Genomic DNA, 27,923 nt, shown 5'->3' on the forward strand with positions numbered 1-27,923 from the left:
TTTTTCTTCATGTTCCTTCATCTGTTTCTCCATTCCAGGCCACCTGCTTTGAGTTTCAACAAAATCAATCCCCCAGAAAACATCAATTCTAAAATTCTACAAATCAGTCCAAAATGATGAGAAAAAATGACCATGTGTCATAAGAAGTATTAAATGAAGATCTCTCAGCCTATTCAAAGGGGACAGTGTAATCACTGTCTAACTGACAAGGAATTTAAATGTTGACAGTGATAGCTGGTCACATGTAATACTAGAGAATAGTTATTAAACTACTGAACCTCAGACATGTTCTCTTAGTCTGATGAGGTAGCATCTATTTATTATGATGTTCACAATCCTGAAAATATATTTTAGGGTAGAAGTAGAAAGGTCAATTTAAATATTTAGATAATTTTCAAGCTTGGGAATTAATCACTATGTAATTACTGATTTTTCAAATGTTTAACCAGTTTCTCCCCCCTCATTTAAATTACATTTTTTATTTCTAAAGAGGGAAAAATCTGTTAAACTTTTTAAGCTTATGATGTTCACTAGTGATGTTAAAGAGATAGCAAATAGTTGACCTAAAGACATAAGTTGACAGAGAAGACAAATGAATAAACTATGGCTAACCCCAAATCCAACACAGCATCAGCTTCCTAGGAGCAGGTAATCAGCCCCTCATGCCTACATGGGGCTTCTCAAGGTGGATGTGCATTGGCCACTATTTCCACTTGCAACTGAACACCCTAAAGCTACCCCGTCTGATGTAACAGCCACTGCCCATAGGTGGCTATTTCCATTTAAATTCATTAAACTCAACTGAAATGAAAACTCCAGGTCCTCAGTCTCACAGCCACATTTCAAGTGCCCAGCAGCCACATGCGGCAAGTGGCCAGCGCACTGGAGAGAACAGGGAGATGCCATGTCCGTCACTGCAGGAAGTTCTGCCGGACAGCACTGGCCTAGGCAATGGGATTACTGTACAGAGACCACCTGTAGTACATATAAGTAGAATTTACTGCCTGGACAAGTGGGTTAAAAGCTAAAAGCTAAGATCCTAAGCCCTATTGCCATGAGATGGGAAGAAATGCAGGATCCAGGGCAGGAAGCAGCTATGCTATCCACAGGTCTGGGCAGAAGGGGAAATCTGAAGGATAAGGAGAAAGATGGCTTTGGGGGTCAGAAGGAGACCTTTATGACCTTGTTCTTGAATAAAAGTAGCTCATGGAGGCAACTGAAATGAAAAAACTCAAATGAGCTTAAACAGAAAGGAGTACTGTTGTAACACCAAATGTGCTTATAGGTGACAGCAGAGAATTACAAAAAATGACCAGGATAACGTATAAATCTCTGGGCTCTCACTGCAATACCCAGGGCCCAAGGGCAGTGAAAGAGCTTTAGAAGTGTCCTACAGGAAGCTGTCAGGCAGGACAGGCAGGAATGCCAGCACAGTGATGGACAACACCCCTGGAAGGAGGAAGCTGCCAGCAGAAGCCACTGATGGAAGCTCAATGACAACTAGGGGTGGTAAAGAAGAGAGGTTAAGGGGTATATTAACAGAGGCCACTACTGCCAATTTCCTGAAGGCAGCAGCAAAGCACAGGGGTGCAAACCTGTTTCTTCATTTCAGAATCTTAGGTGCAAATGAAAAATAATCACTATGGAACACAGTGAATAAGAAGATGCAATAATATTTTGTATATCGATTTGGGGCTTGGGGATTTTCCATTTATTAAAATACACCATGCTCATGCACTGATAAGCATACACTGGAGTCACCGTGGGCACACGCTGCAGGAGGAACTCTCCTAGCTGGCCAGGAAGCAGAGAGATTAACTTGGTTCTCTAGATGCCTTAAGCCAAGTGAAGTAGGCCACACTCAAAAAACAATCTGAATCCTTCATGCTGCTGGCAGTTTTTGCCATTAGAGTTACATTTATTTTAAGAGAAGGAGGTTATTATTACTGGGAAATCACCAGCAAACATCATTTTTAGAGAAGGAGGTTATTATTACTGGAAAATCACTAGCAAACAATACTGTTTAGAATTCCAGCCATTTATTATCCATTATCTATCCATTACTACTCCACAGTCCCACTGTTTTTGTCATATGTTATTAGTATAATGGCCTCATAATGGGCTATGCTTCTTTGACACTATTACAATTCTGCCATGGTTCACTCTGTCAGTATTTCAAGGGAGGAAGCATCATATAAAATGAAATAATACATGATTTAAATTATTCAAATATTATGTAATTCTCAGCCATGCTTAAAGTAAGCATATTGCTTCTTAAAGGTATATTCATAATACAGAAACACCAATGAATCAAATTTTCTATGTGATGTTAGAAATAGCTCCTCTTTTAAGGAATATGTAGAGAGTGTTTAGTTAATGCCAATGGCTAATGCACATTTGTTTTGCATAAGGAATAAATAATCCTTAATAAACAGTAATTTGCACCAATAAATAACCTATCAGTACACTCTTATTTACAACTCACATTCATTCCTTTCTTCATCCATTTGGCAAATATTTATTGAGTACCCATAAAATGCCAGGTGCTGTTCCATAGGCACTAGGGATATCAAGGGTACTTGGGTAATCAAGGGATAAAAATGCTCCTTCCACTAACTTACATTCTAGAGGCAAAACAAAGTATAAATAAACAAAACCAATATATAATCTAATGTCAGATAACCATAAATGTCTATGATGAAAACTAAATTCATGTAAGAAGACAGTGAATTGCTTCAATAGCAGCAGGAATAATTCTCCCACTGCAACAAGTAGAAATTCCAAGTGTACATGTTCAGACACAGATTAAGAGGTGGGCTTGGTCATGGGAATATCGGCAATTTTACCATGAGTTTCTCTTTTCCCAGTGAATGAGAGGGAAGATCACGAGAAGAGAATGAGGAGAGGGCTGTGAGGAGCGAGGGTGTGTGAAACGGTTCTCTTGGAGAATGAGAACATGAAGTGACCAGGAAAATGGACTAGAATGCCACAAATGGACTTAGGGTTCTCTTGGACATTTGTGGAGATAAATTTGAAGACAAATCTCTCAAAAGGGCTCTTTGTGTTTCTCCGGCCACAAGATTAAATTTTGGCTCACTCGGAAATTTATAATCAGGCAATTACGTGAGAATAGACAAAAATTACATTCCCAGTGAAGTGAGGGATTACAGAGAGACTCAAAGAGAAGGAAAAGATAACCAACTGGGAAAGAAAAATGCAAACTTACATTCAACACGATAGAGTGTCCAATAACCTGACTTAATCATTACACATTCTATGCTTGAGACAAAATTTCACAGAAAATTGCATCCCATAAATACGTACAAATATTGCATAAATATAAATACCCCATAAATATGTACAAAATTGCACCCCATAAATATGTACAAATATAATGTATCCCCAAAAAGTGTGGAATAAGACAGTGTTAAATTAGGTTTAGTCTAAAGCTGCCTCCTTACATATTTTGTGTTCAGCCTAAAGGTTTCTCGGTACACAGTGAAGTGCAACTAATTGGATATGTAAATAGACTGTAATCTACTCTTGTGCCAGTCACCAACTTTCAGCCAGTCAAAGGCAGACAACTGTTCACATCACATTCAAATAAGGCAAATGCAGAGCTGCAACCAATCCAGCTGTTTCTGTACCTCCCTTCCATTTTGTGCATATCACTTTCCATTTTCTGTCCATAAATCATCTCCGACCATGTGGCAGCCCAGAGTCACCCTGAACCTCTTCTGGTTCTAGGGCTACCCAATTTCTTAATCGTTCTTAGTTCAAGTAAACTCTGTTAAATTTGTTTAAAGTTTGTCTTTGAACAACAGGTTGGAGGAGTAAGTCAGGACTTGATTATGCAGGATCTAGTAGGACACCCTGAAGAGCTGATTCTTTTTTACCTAGATGCAATGGGACGTCATGGAAGAATGTATGCAAGGGAGTCATGTGGTCCAGTCCATATGTTTAAGATCACTTTGGCATCTTTGGGTCGTGAAGACTGAGAGGGTCTGCAGCAGGTGCAGAGAAACAAGCTAGGAGGTGACTGCAGTGGTCCAGGTGAGAGATGCTGCTGGCTTTCATTAGAGTGGCAGTCAGGGGGACTGCAGTCACAGGAATGGAGAGAGGGAAGGAGACTAGGAATATATTGACTGGAGTTAGTGTCCACAGACCACGGTGGTTGACCATGTGTAGGAACTCTGAGATGGGTAGACTGTAAGAATGACTCCCAGGTTTCTGTTTTAAGCAATTTGGTAGATCAGGCTACCATTTACTAAGTTGAGGATGCCTAGGGAAGAAAAAGGTGTGTGTATTGAGGAGCTCAGTCCAGGAAAAATTAACACAGACACACAAAAGATGTCAAAAGTACCAGTTACATACCTAACCCTGGAGCTCTGGGAGAGGTCACAGCGGTAGATACAAGTTTTAAAGTTATTGGCAAATATAAAGTGCTGAAAACCAAGGGAATGGAAGGCCTCACTTAAGAGAGAGAACTGAGCAGACATTCTCAGCCCAGGCATGTATTAACACCACCTGGGAGAGCTGTACCAAGTGCTGGTGCCTGCTGGGCACTTCATGCAGTCAGGCTTCAGTACACAGCATAGGGAAGAAACAGCAAAAGGCCCAGGACCAATGCCTTGGCCAGTGCCAGTCTTCAGAGGTTAAGAAAAGCAGAGAAGTCAACAAGAGGACTCAAAAGGAACAATGAGGTCGAAGAAAACAAGTAAACGTACTGGCACAGAATCTATGACAATAACTACTATCCCCAGATCCCCCCCAAGAAAACAGGCTAGATAGGGAAATGCTGACGAGGTGGGATAACCGACTCCTCCCACATCATCCAAGCCCACCTCTTAATCTGTGTCTGAACATGTACACTTGGAGTTTCTACTTGTTGCAGTGGGAGAATTATTCCCACTGCTATTGAAGCAATTCACTGTCTTCTTACATGAATTTAGTTTTCATCATAGGCATTTATGGTTATCTGACATTAGATTATATATTGGTTTTGTTTATTTATACTTTGTTTTGCCTCTAGAATGTAAGTTAGTGGAAGGAGCAGACTCCCAGCTCTCTAACATAAAGCTTCACATTCCGGGCCAAAGCAAGGAGTGTACATTTCAAGCTTACCTGAAGTTTATTCCAAAATTAGGGTGTAATTGGCTCATAAAGTTGACTAGACTTCCTTAACTTACGACACTGTTGAGGTGGAAGGGCTTTCCAGAGAACCTTACAACAGAACAGTGTTGAGTCAGGAGGGCCTGACGTCTGCTGAATTCAGAGCCAAAAGAAGCCACTCATCCCTAACTCACTGTGGAGGGCAGCAAACACCTACCACCCTCCTTGGTTCACGTGGAGAAAGGTATCACAAACCAGGGCAAAGAACAGTCACGCCAACCGGTCCTAGGAGCAAACAGGTATTCCTTGCTCCTATCTAACAACAGGGATTGCAAACTTCAGTGCACATACAAACCAGGTGGGATCTCAGTAAAATTTAGATTCTGATTCCAGGGGTCTGCAGTGCTGCCCCAGATTCTACGTTTCTAACCAGCTCCCAGGTGATGCAGACACTACACTCTGCTGGTCTTGACTGGGAAGTCTCTACAGAGCCCTACCTGTACCAAGCCTTTCCAGATGGAGTCCCGGGCTGGAGAAGTTGGGAATGAGTCTTTACCAAGTGGCAGGAGGAAAAGAAAAAGCTCTGTGGCTACTGCTTGGGCTGGGGCCACCGCCCCTTCTCCCACAGCTGAGCCCTGATGGCTTCAACAGCTGTGTAACTCCTCATGATTCCTCTGGTCACAATCCAAATAAAAATCTTGCATAGACCACCTATCCAAGGGGTTTTCAATAGCTTTAAAGAAAAAAAAACCTATATGTGCATCCATATATACACGCATGTATACACACATCTACATTAAAACGAATTAAATGCAGAGTCTCTTTTGTCTCTACATGATAGTAAATAAAAGCATTTGGTGTTTGGAAATGCAAATAAAACAAGGCATGTTATACACTTTTTCTAAGAGGAGAAAAACCGTTCTTGAGAAGCCATCTGCCCCTCAGCACAATGCTCCCTGCATTTGGAATGGCTTTTACACTACTTGAGGGTTTGTGCCTTGCACTATCACACTGAACTGTCGCACTATCCTCTCTCTCCAGGTAGATGGTGAGGGCAGGTTCCAGGTATGCATCACATCTGCAGGGTCCACAGCTCCTGGGATGGTCTCTTTCTTCTACCTTAGCAGTGCTCAGTCAATGAAAGCTGTTGATTACATAGTAGACCTCATCTCTTCTACTTCTTTTTCCTGAATATCTTACTTTTATGTAAAACAATTGCATAAGGCAGAGTAACAGGCTCCCAAAGATGGCGAAATTCTAATCCTTGAAACCTGTGAATAGGTCCCTTTATATGGCAAGGTGAATTTTGTGAGAGTGGTCAAGTCAAGGATCTTGAGATGGGGGATTGTCCTGGATTATTCAGTGAACTCAAAGAAATTACAACAGTGCTTAGAAGAGGAAAATAGGAGTGTCCGAGGCAGAGGTTTGAAGGTGCTATGCTGCTGGCTTTGAATAGGGATGGAGAGAGGGACCAGAAGCCAAGGAGTAAAGGTGGCCTCTAGAAGGTAGAAAAGACAAGGAAATAGATTCTTCTCCAGAGCTTCCAGAACGAACCAGCCTTGCGGACACCTTCATTTTAACCCAGTGATACTTCTGACCTAGAGAAATGTAACATATTGTTTTTTTGTTTGTTTGTTTGTTTTTTACTTTATTTGTGCTGGTTTTTATTTTTATTTTTATTTTTTTTATTTTAAGTTCTGGGATACATGTATAGAATGTGCAGGTTTGTCACATAGGTATACATGTGCCACGGTGGTTTGCTGCACCTGTCAACCTGTCCCTACTACATTTGTAGTAACTTGTTAAAGTACTAATAGGAAACTAGAACAGCTACATTCTGGAAATACATTAATCTTGTATAAAAATCTACTCATCCTCTTCTCAAAGAAAACTCTCCTTTCCCTGAGTCCATCATCCTTTCTTAGATCACAAGAAATGGCATAGATTTTGGAAGAAGGAGTCGGGGGGAGAATGTGGTCACCATCTCGCTTAGTTAGTCCATTATTCACTTATTTATTTTTGAAAGATATTCTTCCAGCGGTTAAAAATAGAGTGCCTACAAAGCAGGATGTGAGCAAAAGAGACGATGTTTGGCATACTTAGCTAAGTATCAGTATTAGTAAGGGCATTTGGAATGTCAGAACCGCAGCTGGTCAGAAATAGTACACTTCTGTTCAGGAAAACGGCAGAGAATGTGTATGTCTCCTCCAGAGCTAAGACAAATCCCACAGATTCTTGTTTGCTCTGAAGGAACAGAGTGAGTACATACTGCACATGCTGACTGAAGGTCTGGGAAATGAGGGGGCTTCATTATCACAGCAGATCAGAGGTCTGACTTACACTGGTTGAGCAAATACAAAGTTTTGAATGAAGGACCAAGGGTACGCAGAACGAAGAGCCTGCTTTATCAAGAACTGTTAGTCTAAAATGAGGTCCTTACTCAAAGGTCCATTAACCCTTGAAACACAAATATAATCCTGTATTCGTGTACAAGTATAGGTGCATTTTGCATGGGAGCTACCTGTAGCATCCCTCAGACACTCAAAGAAATGCATATCCCTAAAAGAGAAGAGTTAAGAACAACTAGTGCTACATCATCATCTTTTATTTAAGAAGTTTCTGCACAGTGTTGTGCATAGAGAACTGTGAAACATTCTATTTCTATTCTATCTAGCTCATCACTAAGCTGATGGCTCTAGCCAAACAATCATGTCAGGATCTCATTAGATCTCACAGGTCAGGCTGGTAAGATGGGCATAGGGTGGGGAAGTTCTCCAAGGAGTCCTGGAGTAGGCTCCAATTCATCTCCAAGGCCACGTGTTTCGGCGGTGCTGCCAGGCATCTTTCCGCTCTTGGTACACTGACTTTAATAAAAATATGAAAGGTAAATCCCTGCTACAGTTCTTGGAGAATACAAATATAGTGAGAGACTATACATCCTTTCAGGGGTTTGGCTACTTTCACACTGAAAACCGAATAAATAGAGGGTTATTGATTGATAGAAGAAAAAATATATATACTTCTTTTAAATCTAGAAGCTGTTGATTATATGGTAGCCTGCATTTCTTCTACCTTTTTTTTACTTAATAGCTAAAATTTATCTAAAACTAGACTGAAAATTACATATAGATGTGATTTGGTCCAAAAATAAAATATTGGAAAAAATAATACAAGGATACAAAACTACTTATACTAAAGGTAACAACTAAATAAATTCATCTACTAGTCTAACCAATACAGTATCTCTTAAGACAGGGGTTGGCAGATTACAGCCCACAGGCCAAAAAGACCCCTAATACCACCTGTTTTTGTGCGTCCCATGAGCGAAAAATGGTGTTTACATTTCTAAATGGCTGGGGAAAAAGTCAAGAGAAGATTATCTCATGACATGTGAAAACTATGTGGGATGCAAATTTCAGAGTCATTTATTTGTTTATATATTGTCTCTGGCTGTTTTTGTGATGGACAGTGGAGTTGAGCAGTTACCGCAGAGACCACATGGCCCACAAAGCCTGAGATATTTACTCTCTGGCTCCTTACAGAAAAGGCACTGCCACCTGGTTTAAGAGCTCAGGCTGAAGAACCAGGCTGACTGGTTCCCACCCGGCTCTACCACTTATAAGCTGTGCAACCTTGGCCAAGTCCCTCAAGCTTTCTGTGCCTATTTCCTCACATATGCTACTTTACTGGGTTGCTGTGAAGAATAAAAGAGTAAGAAAATGGGAAGCAGGGCACAGCAGCATAGGGGTTTGAGCGAGCCAGCTCTAGAGGTGTCACTGCTGTTCTTCGTTTTACCTGGAATTCACTGAGGCACGTTCACCTGGCTGAGCACTCTCCCTGCTTCAACTTTTCTGGAATTCATGGCTGACACTAATTTATAGTTTTACCTACTCAAGAAATTATCTTTTCATTGATGGGTCATAACACTTCTGAAATTGTCCCAGTCTCCTTCCCAGATGAAGACAGCTATCAATCACTGTGATGGCCATTAATTATAAGCTTAGCTCAAAGGACAGTTGTTTTCAGTGTTGGTATCTTGTTCTATCCTCATATTTCAAAGCCCTTTTCAAAAATGCATCCCAGGCCAGGTGCGATGTCTCACGCCTATAACCCCAGAACTTTGGGAGGCCGAGGCAGGTGGATCACTTGAGCTCAGGAGTTCAAGAGCAGCCTGGGCAACATGGCAAAACCCCATCTCTGCAAAGAAAAACAAATTACAAAACTTAGCGAGGTGTGATGGCGCACACTGTAGTCTCAGCTACTAGGCAGGCTGAGGTGTAAGAACTGTGTGAGCCCATGGAGGTCAAGGCTGCGGCAGGCCATGATCGTGCCACCAAACCTCAGCCTAGGCAACAGAACGAGACCCTGTCTGAAAAAAAAAAAATACATGTCAGTTAGATAGAGGTCAGGTGGCTTCTTTCTGGAAGCACAGGTGACCCTTAGTAAAGTGAACATCACTGACTCATATCTGGATATTTGCTTTGCATTAATACTCCTGCAGGTTTTTCTCAAACAAGAGCTTTTGAACTTATTGGTCTGACGTAAAATCCAAAATAGTTTCTAGTCATACAATTAGATAGCCATAACAATTCCTCTTGGTCATGATGCTCTAATTTCATTGTGAAATGCCACAAATATGTCCAGTTAATGCATTAAATAGGAAAAGACTTGTTGAAGGACTCAATTTATTAATGATTCAGTAGAACTTCTTAAAACATCAATTTGAAATTCATTTATAATTCATTTCACAGCTTAGCTGCACTTCCCACAGGGCAAATATTTATCAAATATTACTCTGTTTTAAGTCCTTCCTTTACATTTATTTGTAGAATACTTTTTCCCACAAATAATGGCTAAACTTCCTAAAAGCATCCATCCATCTACTGTAATTTAATGTGCATTTTCTAACAAGGTGACAGTAATGGGCTTTCAGATATAACAGCACACACTCTACAATCAAACAAAAGAATAACTATTAAACATAATAGCTGGCTATAAATTGAACAAGATACACCGAGTACATCATAAATATTTATTAGAGAGCAATTATCATAATTAATAAACTAGCATCTTAAAACCCTGCCATGGCAAGAAAAACTTCACCACTCACCTGCCAATGAACCACACATCACCAAATGAGTATTTTCAGTATGAAAATCAGAAAATCTGGCCTGACTAGTTTAAGTGGATTTATGAGGGTGAGCGAGTAGAGGATCTTGGATGAGGCTGCTCATGGTCCTATCCCCCAGCACTGACCAGGTACGGTCTCTAATTCCAATGGCTTATTGCAGCTACAGGGCAATTGCTAAAATGTACAGAATACTGGTTTTGGATTAGAAACATGGATATCCTTGAAGTCTTCATCAGATTGCTTAAGTTCTCCATGTCAACTACACAGCAAAAATAACATCTACTTAAAAGAGTTGATGCAAAGCCAAAAATATGATATATAACGTACTTGCTAAGGGCCCACTCTACTATTACTACTTCTATTACTTCTGATACTTGCACCACTACATCCACTACTGTTACCACTTCTACTATTACAAACACTAGGCAAGTTATTTCATCCCAATTCTCTTAGCCAGGATACTATTAGCGAGTACATATAAATAATAATAATCCTGAGTTCTTTAGACCCGAAGCCCATAAGGCCCACTAAACTAGCAAAAACAAACAAACAAACAAAAAACCAAACCAAATTAAAAATCAGACAGTAACAAGTGGTGGTGAAGATGTGGAGAAACTGGAGTCCTCATATAATGCTAATGGGAAAGTAAAACAGTGCAGCCACTTCAGAAAACATTTTGGCTTTTCCTCAAAATCTTAAATATAGAGTTACCATATGACCCAGCAATTCCACTCCTAGGTATATATCCAAAAGACATGAAAATATATGTTCACACAAAAACATATGTAAATGTTTATCCCAGCAGTAATCAAAATAGCCCAAAATAAACAACCCAAATGTCCATCAACTGACAAGGAGACAAACAAAATGTGGTATATCCATACAATGGATATTATTCAGAAATAAAAGGAATGAAGTACTGATACTTACTGCCATATGCATGAACCTTGAACATTGTACCAGGTGAAAGAAGCCAATCAAAAGATCACATATTATAGTATTCTGTTTATATTCATTGCCCAGACTAGACAAATCCACAGACGTTATGGGAAATAGATTGGTGACTACCAGGGGTTTGGTTGGGTAGAAGGAGGGTAGAATGAGGAGTGGCTGCTAATGGGTACAAGGTTGCTTTCTGGGGTGATGAAAATATTTAAACTTAGTGGTGATGGTTGCACAACTTTGTGAATATACTCAAGACCATTGAATTTTAAGGTATGTGAATTGTATCTCAAAAAAGGTATAATAAAAATAGAACTAATAAAATACATAAGGCCAACCACATATGTGGGGAGTGGCAGAAGGAAATGAAGTCATCTTTAGTGGATCTGTCGTGCTCTGCCAAGAACTGCCAGTACCACACAGGACCCTCCAGTCAGGACAGGCAACGTGGACTTGGACACAAGCGACAAAGTGAGTGGGGTTGTGGGCAGTCACAACTCCTCATCCTACACATCCGCTCTCCCACTAGGAAGTGAGTTATTTACGATAAAAATTAGAACACAAGAGTAGGAAGAGTAGGAATGCTATAAGCTCTAGAGTTGAAAACATCTGTTTGAAAGCTGGGGTTTAAAGCCCTGTTCCCATATGTACTATCTTGTGACCTTGGACCAGTTATTTAACCTCTGTGGGCTTCAGTTTCTTCATCTACATAATGGGTATAACAACAGTACCTTATTTCACATGGATGCAGGAGGATACAATTAACGAATGTAAAGCCCTCAGAACGGTGTCTGACAAAGACTAAGTGCCATTACCACCACAGGCATTGTGGAAAATGTAGTTGTTGATGTTAGAACAGGCGGACTTCTCTCACCATCAGACACAGGCATGCAGCACAGTAATATCTGCTCCCATTAACATCCCCCACATAATTCCAATCAAATTTCCTGCTTTTTGAACCAACAAGGGTAGGCTTGTTCTTTGTCCATCTACTGATGACAATTGCTTCCATGAGGCCCCTTCATTAATACAGAAAATAAATACACCCAGGGAGGGCAGCACAGGGTACTTGCACCAACTAATTACAGCAGCAGCTACTGCTAAACTACCTATAATATAAAGAGCCAGGTAGAGTTTCAGGAATTTTCCATACACGACCTCATTGAATTTTCACAACAAGCCTGTGAGGTAGGTATGGTTCACGCCATCACTTCACAGGTAAGGAAAGTTCAAATATGTTGAGTAACTTCACCAAGTGACCACACAGTCAAATAAGTCAGTGCTGGAATGTGAACCCAGAGCCGTCTTGTCTGAGGGCATTTTCTAATACATTACTACTTCAGATGTCCAAGAGAAGAGCAGTTATGAAAATCATTGAAAACAAGAGAAGAGTGCTTGTTGACCAACACAATCATTTGTGCATACTCAGATAACAGAGTGCCAAAGTACATTCAGTGCCATTCACCCCTCCACACCCTCCTTAATTCACTCACACATACAGCAAGCATCTACTATATGCTGGGATCAAGATTGCCTTTGAAAAATATTGACTTTAAAAAGAAAGTTAGAGAATAACAGAACAATATGATCAACGCATTAACTGAAGAATAGAGGAATGTACTGGGCAAAGCTGAGAGCAGGAAAACTTCAATTGCTTGCTCATAAACTGGCAACAAATGATCAATCGATGCTACAGTAAATATCTTACGAACAGTAAGAAAATTGTCAACTAAAAATCTAAGTCAGATTTGATGTGCTATTAAGATTGAGCTTATCTTAGAAATGCAGTACTTTTTTTTTTTTTTTTTTTTTTGAGATGGAGTCCAGGTCTGTCGCCCAGGCTGGAGGGCAGTGGCATGATCTTGGCTTACTGCAACCTCTGCCTCCTGGGCTCAAGCAATTCTCCTGCCTCAGCCTCCCAAGCTGCTGGGATTACAGGCACGTGCCACCACACCCAGCTAATTTCTGTATTTTTAGTAGAGATGGGGTTTCACCATGTTGGCCAGGCTGGTCTGGAACTCCTGACCTCAGGTGATCCAACCGCCTCGGCCTCCCAAAATGCTGGGATTACAGGCATGAGCCATTGTGCCTGAACTACTTTTAAAATGAAAGTTAATAATAAAATGTCACTGAATTAACAAAGCAGTTATGATATGCAAAAGTCATTTCCACTGAAAATGCCATAAGAGTAAACAGTAAAATGCCAGAAATAAATAAGAATTAAAGGAATATGTTTAAAATTAAACTTAAAACATTAATAAGAAGGTATATGGTAAAATACCTATGTTATTCCCGAATATTATTTAACATAGTTTTTGTTTTCATTCATCAGAAGAGTAAAGGACATTTCCAGTGTAAATTCTTTTGATAATCTATTGCCAAGCCAGACACTCATCTATAAATTTTACTAAAATGTATGTACTGATTATTCTCTACAAATTAAATCAAATATTATTTTCAAATTAGGGATACAGCAAGTAAGATTTCTTTTAAATTATATCAAACCTAAATCTTTTAAGACAGTGGCTATTAAAATTAGTTGACTTCAATCTTTATTATTATGAAAAGAAAATATACTTGCATGGAAAATAATTTTTGAAGTGTAGTATGTTGTAGAAAATTTAATAAATTCTACAGATGCTTTCAGCTCTCTGAGAAAAATAAAGGATAGTATAGAAACATTTTAATCAAATCCTTAATTCGAAATCTAACCGTTTTAGTTACAGTGAATAAACTGTTTTTAATTTTTTGTTTGACAAAGAAAAGCAGGAAACACGCGGTGTTTGGTTTTCTCTTCTTGTGATAGTTTGCTAAGAATGATGGTTTCCAGCTGCATCCATGTCCCTACAAAGGACGCAAACTCATCCTTTTTTATGGCTGCATAGTATTCCATGGTGTATATGTGCCACATATTCTTAATCCAGTCTGTCACTCACTCGCCATCAGAGAAATGAGATACCATCTCACACCAGTTAGAACGGCAATCATTAAAAAATCAGGAAACAACAGGTGTTGGAGAGGATGTGGAGAAACAGGAACACTTTTACACTGTTGGTGGGATTCTAAAATAGTTCAACCATTATGGAAAACAGTATGGCAATTCCTCAAGGATCTAGAACTAGATGTACCATATGACCCAGCCATCCCACTACTGGGTATATACCCAAAGGATTATAAATTATTCTACTACAAAGACACATGCACATGTATGTTTATTGCGGCACTATTCACAATAGCAAAGACTTGGTTATACATATGTAACAAACCTGCACGTTATGCACATGTACCCTAGAACTTAAAGTATAATAAAAAAAAAAATAAAAAATAAAAAATAAATAAATAAATAAATAAAAAAGAAAAGCAGGAAACAAAGATTTAATTGTTCTTGGTAAGCTGTTTAATGACAATGATTTCAAGAAAAATAGAGTAATGCCAATAAAAAGAAGCTTAAAAAAAGAACTGACAGTAAAAGTCAAAACACCAAATCCAAACAGAAATGTATTAGAATATCTCTCAAAGTCAGTCATGTCTCATCTACAGATTTTCCCCTGTACATACACATAAGCTGGGAATCTCTCCATCCAAAGACTTGTGACAGACATTAAGCCAGCTGGAGTTTTAAGTCTTCTGTCGTACCAAAAAATCAGAGCCTCTGTAGCCAGTTTAAGGTGTGAGTTACACCCTCTCCTTTTTTAGGGATCCTCTAGTCCCATCTTGGCCAGGGTCAATCTTCAAGGTCAAATCCAGAATGTTTTTCCCCCCAGAAAACTACTGTGCAGATGAATTAAAACATGAGGGAGGTTCACAGAATGGGAGGGTAGAGGAAAAATACTAATGTAGGAAAAATACTGATATAATAACATAGTAATTTAAAATATGTACCTTTACTCTTTGGTCATCAACATCTACTATCGTAGCAACACGAATTAACCTGGGGTTCCGTTTATCCACAACTTCAAGTTTCATATTTGGCAGAAAACCATGAGGCAACCTCTGTAAATGTTACAAGTACAAAAACAATGCAAAATTCAGTAATTCAGATCTCCTACTAACTTTTTCTAAAATACTATTGTTTCAGTTTTAGTAAGCTGATCTTTAATACAACTGGAATTTAGGTTTTATTTTGTCGTTGTTGTTGGTTGTTTGTTTGTTTGTTTTTGAGACAGAGTTTCACTCTTGCTATCCAGGCTGGAGTGCAGTGGTGCGATCTCGGCTCACTGCAACCTCCACCTTCTGAGTTCGACCGATTCTCCTGCCTCAGCCTCCCGAGTAGCTGGGATTACAGGCATGCGCCACCACACCCAGCTAATTTTTGTATTATTAGTAGCGACAGGATTTCACCATGTTGGCCGGGCTGGTCTTGAACTCCTGACCTCAGGTGATCTGCCCACCTTGGCCTCCCAAAGTGCTGGGATTACAGGCGTGAGCCACCGTGCCTGGCCAGAATTTACTTTTAAGTGCACATAGGACTGTATGCATATTATTTCATCTGATTCACAAAAACCTGTGAGAGAAAAAATAAATTTTTGGCTATTTTAAAGATAGCTAAAAAGACAAAGACAGATTATATCATAAATTTGTTAATGATTACACTACAGTTCAAAAAGCATCTTATTACAGTTTCTATATTGGTTTAGATTTTTTCCTTCTTTCTGATATTGACCATATAATTTCAGAAACTATTAACTATTCTCATTGCCCAGTTTCAAAGTGTATGGCACAGAAGGCAAAATTATTTAATAAATACTCAGAAAGGATAAACATGATCCTTTATAAATCTAAAATATACTTAGATAAAAGCTGTGTAATTTCAGCTGTTAAACTGTTTTGAAATCATACTATGATATACTTTAAAGTCATAACCTATACTTTTGTCATTTCATCTGTAACAAGAGACAGGTGATCTGTGTGATGGTTTACTTCAAGTCTTACATTGCTAGGAACCAAGAGTCTATAACCACAGACACACCAGGAGTCACAATCACAGAGGAAGAAAAAAGACACTGGACTTAACCAAATCATGGAAACTAAGGAAATTCAACTCTCAAAAGTCAAAGTCAAAAGCAACTCTGATAGTTTCTATAGGCTGGCAAAAAGTTTCACTTTGAAAACTATTACATATAAAAGTGTTCAACTGGTTTTATTGGAAATGAAAGTGTTTTGAATTTTTCAAGTCTAGAAATGGCAAAAGGAAAATAAAACCCTACTAATATGTCAGTAAGAAACAGTCAAATCTTTCTGCAATATCTGGTGTGTTTCTCTTCAGCTTTTGTAGAACACATTTTCTTTGTAAGATGCATTATTACATCTACTAAATGGAGTATACTGACTATAATTAGGTCTTTCACCCCGAGACTCTTTCTGTTCTCCCCAACGTCACTGTCCTGAACAACAGAGGTAGAACAGTTCAGCACTGTAGATGCCTAAGATACATCCCTGAGCTGAATCCACAATAACCCAGGACAGAGCCTGAAAGTTGCCTTCTTAGTTACTTTTCAGAATTTTATTTTCTTGTCATTTTCCTCTTGGAAAAGTCAAGCACAGTAAGTATTTTTGCTTGCTGAATCTTTGCTCTTCTTAAAACCCTTCCTAGTACTCCAGCACTTCTACTTTCCTGATTTTATTATATGGACATTTCCCCCAAAATCCAGTCAATTATAATCAGTTTTTTCAAAAAATGAAATATCATTTTGTTTCAAACCCCTCTTGATCTCTAGAAAACTTTCAGTAAATGAAATCATATGTAGAAGCCCAATATATAAAATTCTGATTAAAGACAAGTTGGGGAACTTGAAACACACAGAGAACTGAAAGGAAATAGAGTTTGAAGACCACCGGTTTAGGTTTAGGAAATAAGTATCTTTAACTGTACTACCTATGTATTTTATTTTAGAAATTAATTTATATTTAGTTCAATCCTAGAATAAATATGTAAGTACAAATTTGAACTTTAAAAATTAGTATTCTAACAAATGCTAAAAGAAAGGTTTACCTCAAAATATATAAAATTATCCACACAAAGGCTATGCATCTCAACTATTTTGTTATAGCATCACGGACATTTAAACAGCCCCTGAGAGAGTGACACTGTGAAAATTCAGAGTTCTCACTCAGCAGACTAATAGCACCAGAAATGTAAGGAATGGAGCATCAGCAGTTGATGAGGTGTTTTCAATTGTACCTCTGATTTACCCCTTTTCAAGGAAGGAAACCATCATCTACATCCGTATACAGGAACAATAGCAAATGAGTCACCTACTTTGTATTTTTAACTAAAAGAAAAGCATATTGGTTATGAAATTACTACTTGAATTTAGAAAGAAAAAAACTAGAATAATTTTAAATTAGAATAATTTTAAACTGCCAAATGAAGGCATGACTCAATACAAACGTTGTTTAAAGGTGAGAGTTTGTACCCATACAGAACTTACCATTTTAAAAACTTTGGCAGGAACTGCATTGGTTTGAGTAGCTTCCAGGTATTCTGTCCAGGAAAACTTTTCTGGATTGGGATAACCTGAAAATACATATATAAATACCAAAAGATTACTCATAGATATTCTGATTCCCATATACTACAAAACATTGTATGATATAACACCTAATGTTAATTGAATGCTCACCATTTAACAGGCCTGATGCTAAGAACTTCAGATACATTAATTCACTTAATCATAACCTCTTGAAGGCTAAGGCATACCTGCGTTCAAGCACTTCCTCAATGGTACTTTCATTCACTCAACAAGGTTAAGTGGGTTGGCCAAGGTCAAAGGCCATGTGAGTACTTGGCAGAGCCAGGTGACACCCAGGTTTCTGACTCCCAAGCTCCAACAAAAGCCTCCTTAGAAGTTTGAAAAAACTTACAAGCAACCATCTGACCTCAAACCATGAATTGGAAAAAGAAGACTGAAAATCTTTCAAATTTCTCTGATCATTCTATGTCTATTAAAGTTTTAGAGTCATTATTAAATCTTTGTAATTACAATTTCCTACAATTGCAATTAAAAATATATATTGAACATGATATAAAGAACTCTGTTTATTTCAAAATTCCTTCTTGTTTCTCTTTATGTTTGTGTTCTTTCATTCCTAATTAAATTTGCTAGAGTTCTATACTGTATAGTTTTATTTATCTTTCCAAGCAATAAGTATAGATTTAATCATCAGCTCTTTTTTCCTTCTTTTTTCTTTTCTAATTACATTGTTTACTGCTTTTAACTCTTATTACTACCTCCGTCCTACTTCTCTTTTGTTTATTTTATATTTGTTTTGTCAAATTGAGTTATAAACATAATTTATTTCATTTAAAAAAATAAGAGACAATGAATCTGCCACTATTGCCACTAAATTCAGGTTTAGACAGCTGGACACATTTTAAAAATATATGTATTCTTCTCACTTTTTATTTTCTAAAAACCAATTATAATTGCAATCTGTGTTGCCTTGATTTAATCCTTAAATATATATTTGAGATATTCCAAGTAATTTTCATATTTGTTTAAAACAGTAATACTAATATCTAGTTTACCATATTGTAGTTTCAGACTGCCACGTGATATATAGAATTCCTGCTTTTGAGGTTTGAGGATTTCTTTTTAGTGTAAAATAGAGTCAACAATTTTTTTAAACAGAGTATATATATATTTTAAAGTATGGTACCATTTGCAGTAATACAATCTAGCTATATTATTCAAAAATCTGTTCTTTAAGCAGAAAGTCTGAAGCAATATGCTAAAGTCTCCAAAATAACTATTTTTTCTATAAATTCTCCCATATTTCTGATCATTTTTCCTTCATTTTTATGCTTTTTACTAAAAATATATTTAAAGAGGAGTACACGAATCAAGTGGATAGACTGAACATTTTTTTAAAAACTAACATACACGCCTAACCAGACACAGATCTAAGCCAGGACATTTCCAGAGCCCCAGGATCCCTTCCCTATCATCCTCCCTTTTAGGCACCACACCGCCCTCCTCAGAGAGAAATCCCTGCCCTCGCTTCCAACCACAGAAATCTGTTTTCTTCTGTCTTTCCCTTTACATCAATGGAATCACACAGCACGTGCTCCTGGTGGTGAACATATTTTGCTCAGCATTCTGAATGTGAGGGTCGGGTAGATGATTGCCTTCAGAACATTCATTTTCATTGTTGAATAACATTCCATTATGTTATTATTTTACAATTTATCTATCTATTCTACAGATTGTGATCATTTGGGTGGTTTCCATTGGGAGCTATTATTAAAAATGTTGCTATGAACATTCTAGTACATTATTTTTAGTGATAAGAAGTATACATTTATGTTGGAATTCATCCAGGAGTAAAACTGCTAGATCATGGAGCACTTTTGCTTCGTATTTTGATGTTACATCATTCTGTACAGAAAATGTTTGGCATGAGTTGTACTTTCTATTTATTCTTAATATAGAGAAAATTTCCCTTTCCCTTTTGGATACATTTCTGTATTTTGTCTCAAATTATTTTCACTAAAAATTATACTGCCATCCTATTATTTTCTACTTGTGTTTGCGGACAATATTTTACCCATCGTTTTTACTTTTATATTATTTTGTTCCAGATATATCTATTTTAAACACTTTCTAAATGGATTTTTAAATTAATTTACATTTGTTTTCATCACTAGTTTTTTAAATCTAATTTCTGTAAACACGTTTTAAGCTGAATATTTTTAAGCTCTCCTAGGTTTCCTTTGCTTTCTGTCCTTTCCTTCACGAGCTATACTATATATCTTATGTTTCAGTAAGTATTGCTGCAGTTGCATTTACTTTTTCTTCTTCAAGAGATGAGGTTTCTCCAGGCTGCCCGGAATGGAATGCAGTGGCTGTTCAGACACAGTCACGGAGAACTGCAGCCTCAAACTCCTGGGCTCATGTGGTTCTCCCACCTCAGCCTTCTGAGTAGCTGGGACTACAGGCACGTGACACCACACCCAACTCTGCATTTACTTTTATAGCTGATATTTTAAAAAATCATCCAAATCCATTTATTACATTTTGAATTTCCACATTTTTGTGTAAATTTTGAACCATGCCCACACCCGGCCCCTTCCATGCTGGGCTTCCTCACCCAGGCACCTGACGCGAACATATGTTGGATGGAGCCAAAGGAAACCTGAGCGTAGGGGACTAAAACCTGAACGGGAGGTAAGTGAGAGAGACAGCACCTCGTCCTGCCCCAGCCTGGTGAAGAAACTCGGCGTGCTACTGTCAGAGGCATTATCTTTCTTCCCCTTTTTGTGATAAACAAGTGAAAATTAAGGGCTGTGACCGTTTTAAATGGCTCTTAAACAACAATTGCATCTATGCCGTTCTCAGAAATGAGCTATGTACATGCAAAAAAGGGAAAACATTGTACCTGTATATTCCCTGCTCAATGAACCCAAGGAGAGAAGAATGTCACGTGGCCCAGGGAGACTTGCAAAAGCCACCTACTCCCACTTTCTTCCTTCCGACCCCAGCCCTGAGGCCTGCTAGACCTTGGGAAGCAAGAAGTAGGGCTGGAGGGGGAGTGGGAGGGGCCAGGTCCATGCACACAGCTGTGCAGCAATACCATGGAAGAAGCTTTTCAAAGATTTAAACTCCTACTTGAGACAAGAATGAAATACAGGAGACCGCCCCATGGAACAAGAATAGCCTTTAACCTCTTCACCCCTCTCAATGAAAACCCACCTCTGACTGGCTTCCTTTTACTGGTAAGCACTGTATTCACTTAATTCAGTCAGTTATTCCTCATCTAGTCCCTGTGAGGTACACTTTTTATCTACATTTTTTAGGTGAGAACTTGAACCTTGAGCAGCCTGACAAGTGCTATACATTAGAAAGTGGAAGAAATGGGATCTCAACGATGATACGTGACTCCATCGACCTCGTACTTATCACTTCGTCCCGCTAAGATTGAAAACGCAGAGCATCTATGATCCAAGGCAGCACTTTTCAGGCCTCAGGACTGAGAGGCTGAGCTCCCCCTGGAGGCCAAGGCGTAGAACTGCGACAGCGAGAGGGCGGGACTACAGACAGCTGGATGGGATACTGGGCTATACTGTTTAAATTATTTATTCATGTCCCACCTCAATCCATGCCATTTTGAGTTAAAAACTTGCATGCTTTGGCTGAACCAAAGCATGGAAAAAGTGTCACAGAAATTAAGATCAAGGAACTACTGAGCTATGGCGTCGGCTACACAGCCCTGGATTTCCTCATGGTACCAGCAATTCTTCAGGTAAAACGGTAGATCTGGGTGACAAATATCTTCAGTTAATGTATAATTAAAAATCATCTAGATGGTGGCAAAATTAGGGGTGAGATGTGGTGAAGTTGAACAGCCTGAGCCCTCAGGAAGAAGGGGTTTTTCCAAACATCTGAGAACTGTTTCAGAAGAAGAGGAGAACGACTTGGGATATGGCAGAATAAGCCATCTCCTTTACAGACTGCAGGGAAGTGGTGGCCTCAAGAGGGACAAAAGAGGAGGCATTGTGTAAAAAAACTGGGATCAGCTGGGCATGGTGGCACACACCTGTAGTCCCAGCTACTCAGGAACCTGCAGTGGGAGGATCACTTGAGCCACTGAGTTCAATGCCAGTCTAGGAACATAATGAGACCTCGCCTCTATTTTAAAATAAGATTTAAAAAAGAAAAAGAAAAAGAAGAAGCTGGGATCTAGGGAGATTATTTCCAGAACCTGCAGTGGAACGCATTCAGGGTCAAGAAAAAGTCCTTCTGGAGGATGCAAATATGGAAGCAAAAAAGGAAACACTTAAGGGTTAAACTAAGGTAAATATAAGTTAGAATTTTCTATACCATTTCATTCCAATGGTTTCCTTGATTACTTAGGGGAAAAGCAAGTGCTTACCATGACCTACAGGGCCCTACAGAACTTGGCCCCACTACTGCTCTGACCTCATCTCCTGTTCACTACACTCCTGCTATAACTAGAACACTGCAGACATTCTCCCTCTTCAAGTTCTTGCACTTGTTGTTCCTTTACCTGGAGAGTTATCTGTAGATATCCTCCAGACTTGCCACCTTATCTCAAATGACACTCAACTGTCACCTTCTCATTGAGTCCCACCCTGAACCCTTTAAATAATAGGGAACGCCCCTCCCAAACGTACGTGCCCTTCCTAACGCCATTACTTACCTTATTCTTCTCCACAGCCCTTCTTGGTACCTAACACAGCATGTGTTTTGAATATTTCTTGATTCTCTTGCTCCATTAGAACATAGGCTACCTTATGATACGAACATGTTCACTTCACTGCTATTTCCTCACAACATACAGCTGGTATTCAGTAAGTATTTGGTAAATATTTGTTGAATGAATAAAATACATTTCCTGAAACATTTGCATTTTCCATTGTGGTGGCCAAGAATGACAGAGATATAAGCCAAAATGATATCAGTCTAGCCTCAAAATTCTGAGCAAAACTGATACAAAGTTTTTCACCTGCTGGTACTGGTGGCATCAGAGGTACCATTCAAACAAAATGGTGCTGGTGTATCAATTCTGGCTAATGTTCCACCAGCACTGTAAACTGGATGATGCCAAGAAACAGCCATCTGATCTGTGGCATCTATACAATGCAAATGTAATACTCCTCAGTTTTTTGTTCCATATGAGAAGGCCACATAAGGAGGTGTAATACTGGTTTCAGAATTTTTTTAAAAGGCACCCTCAATTATTTTTCCTCTAGGAACAACAGCCTAAGCAGCAACCTATTTTTTCCACTGGAACATTCTTTCTAAAGAATTGAGTTCATGAAACAGTAGCACAAGACCTTATGTTCCTGACATCCTAGTCTGGGTGACCTGTCCCTTAGGACCTAGAGAAGCAGAACAACCACAATTATACTGGTGGCCAATTCAGGAAACAAAATCATTGCTGTATGACAAGCAGGTTTTACGTAATGGCCAATAGTCCTATTTAATAACCAGCAATAAAAGGGATCTGCCAAGGGTCTATCACAATAGACAGAATGTTCAGCATGAACACACATGCTGGACAGACACATCATCAAACTCAATTCTACTGATGAGGAAAGTGAGACCTGGCATTTTAAGTGACTAATACAAGGCAAGACAACTAACACTGAAGTCAAAGCTAGAGCCTGTGCCTCCTGACTTGCAATTTGTAGAAATCAAAACTTCTAAAGAGCTACTTTGAGGTTTACTGAGTGCTCTATGCCTCTGGGCCTGAAGTCTAAGAGAAAACATCAATAGAAGAAGAAGGATTATGTGACTAGTACCAGTGCAGCCCTGGCTGGCTTTCACTATCATTTTAAGAACCTGAGTCATCTAAGAAAGCCCCACAGAGGCCACTTATTCATTTGTTTCAGGTATCTCTCACAAGGCAGGGCAGTGAATCATCCAAATACCCAGGCCTCCCAGTGACAGAGATTGAGGGAAGTTACCACTACCTGAAAGCTGCCATTCCACTGGTAGGTTCTGCATGAACAGAAGGGCTCTTTATGGAAACAATCACTGGACCAAGTGGTCACTAACTGTCTTGTCTGAGACAGTGGCATGCTGTTCAGTACATGACTCAGAAATACAAGATTTGAAGAAAATCAGATGCTTCAATCGTGGCCAAGCCTAATTCAGGTTCACCCTTTATTGCTTCAAAACACATGCTGAAAGTGACCTCACATTTATGGCACCTTAGATACTAGAAGTTTTCGATTCATATTCAGCTCCTAACAATTAAAGTTAAAATATCTTCCTGGCAAAAGAACATAAGTTACACTCTCTAACATTTACAACAGGATGTCATAATTTTTACTTGATCATTAATTCGTTTCTAAAGCATAGGGAGAACTCTTTGATCTACAGTATGGAATATCAGCACCTCAGGAGCTTGTCAAAGAGCTCATTTTATAATTGATTGTTTTGCTCAAAGTATGGCTGAGCTGTACTATATACAGAATACACTATGTAAAGAAATATACTCTCTTTTGTGTCTAGTGAGATCACCAGAATACAACCTATCTGTGTTGCACTGGCTGAGCGCCCAGCAGAACTGTCTTCAATACCATGGCTTGTGTGGGATGTAATCTAACCCAATGTTTTGGCAGGCATTTGAGACAGAGTAATGAGTTCTATTTCTCTCTGTCTCTCAATACTTAACATTTTAAAATAAAAAGCTAGGGTTGTTTTTCTCTTAGTTTCACTAACCATATCATCTTCCACTGAGTGATATTCTATCACAGACCTAGCAAACCTCACATGTTATATCCTTATTGTTCTTTGTGACATCCTCTGCTCCTAGCTTGCCTCACATTTGGTAGGCACTCAATTCATATCTGCCCAGCTCATTAATTAATAATTTATATTATATTCTTAACTCTTACCTTTCTTACGCCAACAGAATCTATCCATAGGAACTAGCACAGTACCATTTAAAATACAGTCATCTTTTGTTTGGCTAAAAAAAGTTAATGGTTAAGGTTGCAACTAAAGGAAGGATTTCTTTGGACTGTAAATTCTTCTATTGTAATTTAAGCTTTGCAAGGAAATTATGAGGTAAAGTGGTCACTGAGTATCAAAACATCAATTTGCTAAGCTAAACATTTCTATGTGTTCATGAAACATCTAGAATATCTACTCAGCAGGTCCAGCTAACTGGTGATTCTAGAGAATCTAAAGAAACCAACAGTGTTATTTCTACAAAGTACATTTCATGACCTCCCAAAATACCAATTATTATAGCTTTATTCTGTAAAAATAAATGTTCATTCAGCCAACAGGTTTGAATGCTCAATTTCCAGTTTAAAAATGCAGAAATACCCTACAAGAGATCCTGAAGGAAGCACTAAATATGGAAAGGAACAACAGGTAGCAGCCATTGCAAAAGCATGTCAAAATGTAAAGTTCATTGGTGCTAGGAAGAAACTGCATCAACTAATGAGCAAAATAGCCAGCTAATATCATAATGACAGGATCAAGTTCACACATAACAATATTAACCTTAAATGTAAATGGACTAAATGGTCCAATTAAAAGACACAGACTGGCAAATTGGATAAAGAGTAAAGACCCTTCAGTTTGCTGTATTCAGGAGACCCATCTCACATACAGAGACACACATAGGCTCAAAATAAAGGGATGGAGGAAGATCTACCAAGCAAATGGAAAACACAAAAAAGCAGGGGTTGCAATCCTAGTCTCTGATAAAACAGACTTTAAACCATCAAAGATCAAAAGAGACAAAGAAGGCCATTATATAATGGTAAAGGGATCAATTCATCAGGAGGAGCTAACTATCCTAAATATATATGCACCCAATACAGGAGCACCCAGATTCATAAAGCATGTCCTTAGAGACTTACAAAGAGACTTAGACTCCCATACAATAATAATGGGAGACTTTAACACCCCACTGTCAACACGAGACAGAAAGTTAACAAGGATATCCAAGAATTGAACTCAACTCTGCACCAAGCAGACCTAATAGACATCTACAGAACTCTCCACCCAAATCAACAGAATATACATTCTTCTCAGCACCACTTGGCACTTATTTCAAAATTGACCATATAGTTGGAAATAAAGCACTTCTCAGCAAATGTAAAAGAACAGAAATTATAACAAACTGTCTCTCAGACCACAGTGCAATCAAACTAGAACTCAGGACTAAGAAACTCAATCAAAACTGCTCTACTACATGGAAACTGAATAACCTGCTCCTGAATGACTACTGGGTACATAACGAAATGAAGACAGAAATAAAGATGTTTTTTGAAACCAATGAGAACAAAGATACAACATACCAGAATCTCTGGGACACATTTAAAGCAGTGTGTAGAGGGAAATTTATAGCACTGAATGCCCACAGTACAAAGCAGGAAAGATCTAAAGTTGACACCCTAACATCACAATTAAAAGAACTAGAGAAGCAAGAGCAAACACATTCAAAAGCTAGCAGAAGGCAAGAAATAACTAAGATCAGAGCAGAACTGAAGGAGATAGAGACACAAAAAACCCTCCAAAAAATTAATGAATCCAGGAGCTGGTTTTTTTTAAAAGATCAACAAAATTGATAGACTGCTAGCAAGACTAAAAAAGAAGAAAAGAGAGAAGAATCAAATAGACACAATAAAAAATGATAAAGGGGATATCACCACCGATCCCACAGAAATACAAACTACCATGAGACAATACTATAAACATCTCTATGGAAATAAACTAGAAAACCTAGAAGAAATGGATAATTTCCTGGACACTTACACTCTCCCAAGACTAAACCAGGAAGAAGTTGAATCCCTGAATAGACCAATAGCAGGCTCTGAAATTGAGGCAATAATTAATAGCCTAAAAAGCAAAAACAGTCCAGGACCAGACAGATTCACAGCCGAATTCTACCAGAGGTACAAGTAGGAGTTGGTACCATTCCTTCTGACACTATTCCAATCAATAGAAAAAGAGGGAATCCTCCCTAACTCATTTTACGAGGCCAACATCATCCTGATACCAAAGTCTGGCAGAGATACAACAAAAAAGAGAATTTTAGACCAATATCCCTGATGAATATTGATGCAAAAATCCTCAATAAAATACTGGCAAACCGAATCCAGCAGCACATCAAAAAGCTTATTCACCATGATCAGTGGGCTTCATCCCTGGGATGCAAGGCTGGTCCAACATACGCATATCAACAAACAAAATCCAGCATATAAACAGAACCAAAGACAAAAACCACATGATTATCTCAATAGATGCAGAGAAGGCCTTTGGCAAAATTCAACAGCCCCTCATGCTAAAAACTCTCAATAAATTCGGTATTGATGGAACGTATCTCAAAATAATAAGAGCTATTTATGATAAACCCACAGCCAATATCATACTGAATGGGCAAAAACTGGAAGCATTCTCTTTGAAAACTGGCACAACACAGAGATGCCCTCTCTCACCACTCCTATTCAACATAGTGGTGGAAGTTCTGGCTAGGGCAATCAGGCAAGAGAAAGAAATAAAGGGTATTCAGTTAGGAAAAGAAGAAGTCAAATTGTCCCTGTTTGCAGATGACATGGTTGTATATTTAGAAAACCCCATTGTCTCAGCCCAAAATCTCCTGAAGCTGATAAGCAACTTCAGCAAAGTCTCAGGATACAAAATCAATCTGCAAAAATGACAAGCATTCTTATACACCAGTAACAGACAAACAGAGAGTCAAATCATGAATGAACTCCCATTCACAATAGTTTCAAAGAGAATAAAATACCTAGGAATTCAATTTACAAGGGATGTAAAGGACCTCTTCAAGGAGAACTACAAACCACTGCTCAGTGAAATAAAAGAGGACACAAACAAATGGAAGAACATACCACGCTCATGGATAGGAAGAATCAATATCGTGAAAACTGCCATACTGCCCAAGGTAATTTATAGATTCAGTGCCATCCCCATTAAGCTACCAATGACTTCCTTCACAGAATTGGAAAAAACTTCTTTAAAGTTCATATGGAACTGAAAAAGACCCCGCATTGCCAAGGCAATCCTAAGCCAAAAGAACAAAGCTGGAGGCCTCACGCTACCTGACTTCAAACTACACTACAAGGCTACAGTAACCAAAACAGCATGGTACTGGTACCAAAACAGAGATATAGACCAATGGAACAGAACAGAGCCCTCAGAAATAATACCACACATATACAGCCACCTGACCTTTGACAAACCTAACAAAAACAAGAAATGGGGAAAGGATTCCCTATTTAATAAATGGT

The 27,923-nt window shown here is 38.6% G+C and overlaps 1 protein-coding gene across 2 annotated transcripts in view; it reads right to left on the minus strand.

The window, feature by feature from the left end:
- The window catches only part of L3MBTL4 (L3MBTL histone methyl-lysine binding protein 4), a 417,980-nt gene that overhangs the window by 232,277 nt on the left and 157,780 nt on the right, over positions 1–27,923 (minus strand). For both annotated transcript variants that reach the window (XM_023228495.2, XM_026456030.1), the window contains exons 11-12: positions 17,617–17,702; positions 15,068–15,178 (exon numbers count right to left, since the gene is read on the minus strand). In XM_023228495.2, the coding sequence (XP_023084263.1) occupies positions 15,068–15,178; positions 17,617–17,702 (197 nt within the window). The remainder of the gene's footprint in view (positions 1–15,067; positions 15,179–17,616; positions 17,703–27,923) is intronic.

The sequence above is a fragment of the Piliocolobus tephrosceles genome, chromosome 18, assembly GCF_002776525.5.
Source record: "Piliocolobus tephrosceles isolate RC106 chromosome 18, ASM277652v3, whole genome shotgun sequence".
Lineage (NCBI taxonomy): Eukaryota > Metazoa > Chordata > Mammalia > Primates > Cercopithecidae > Piliocolobus > Piliocolobus tephrosceles.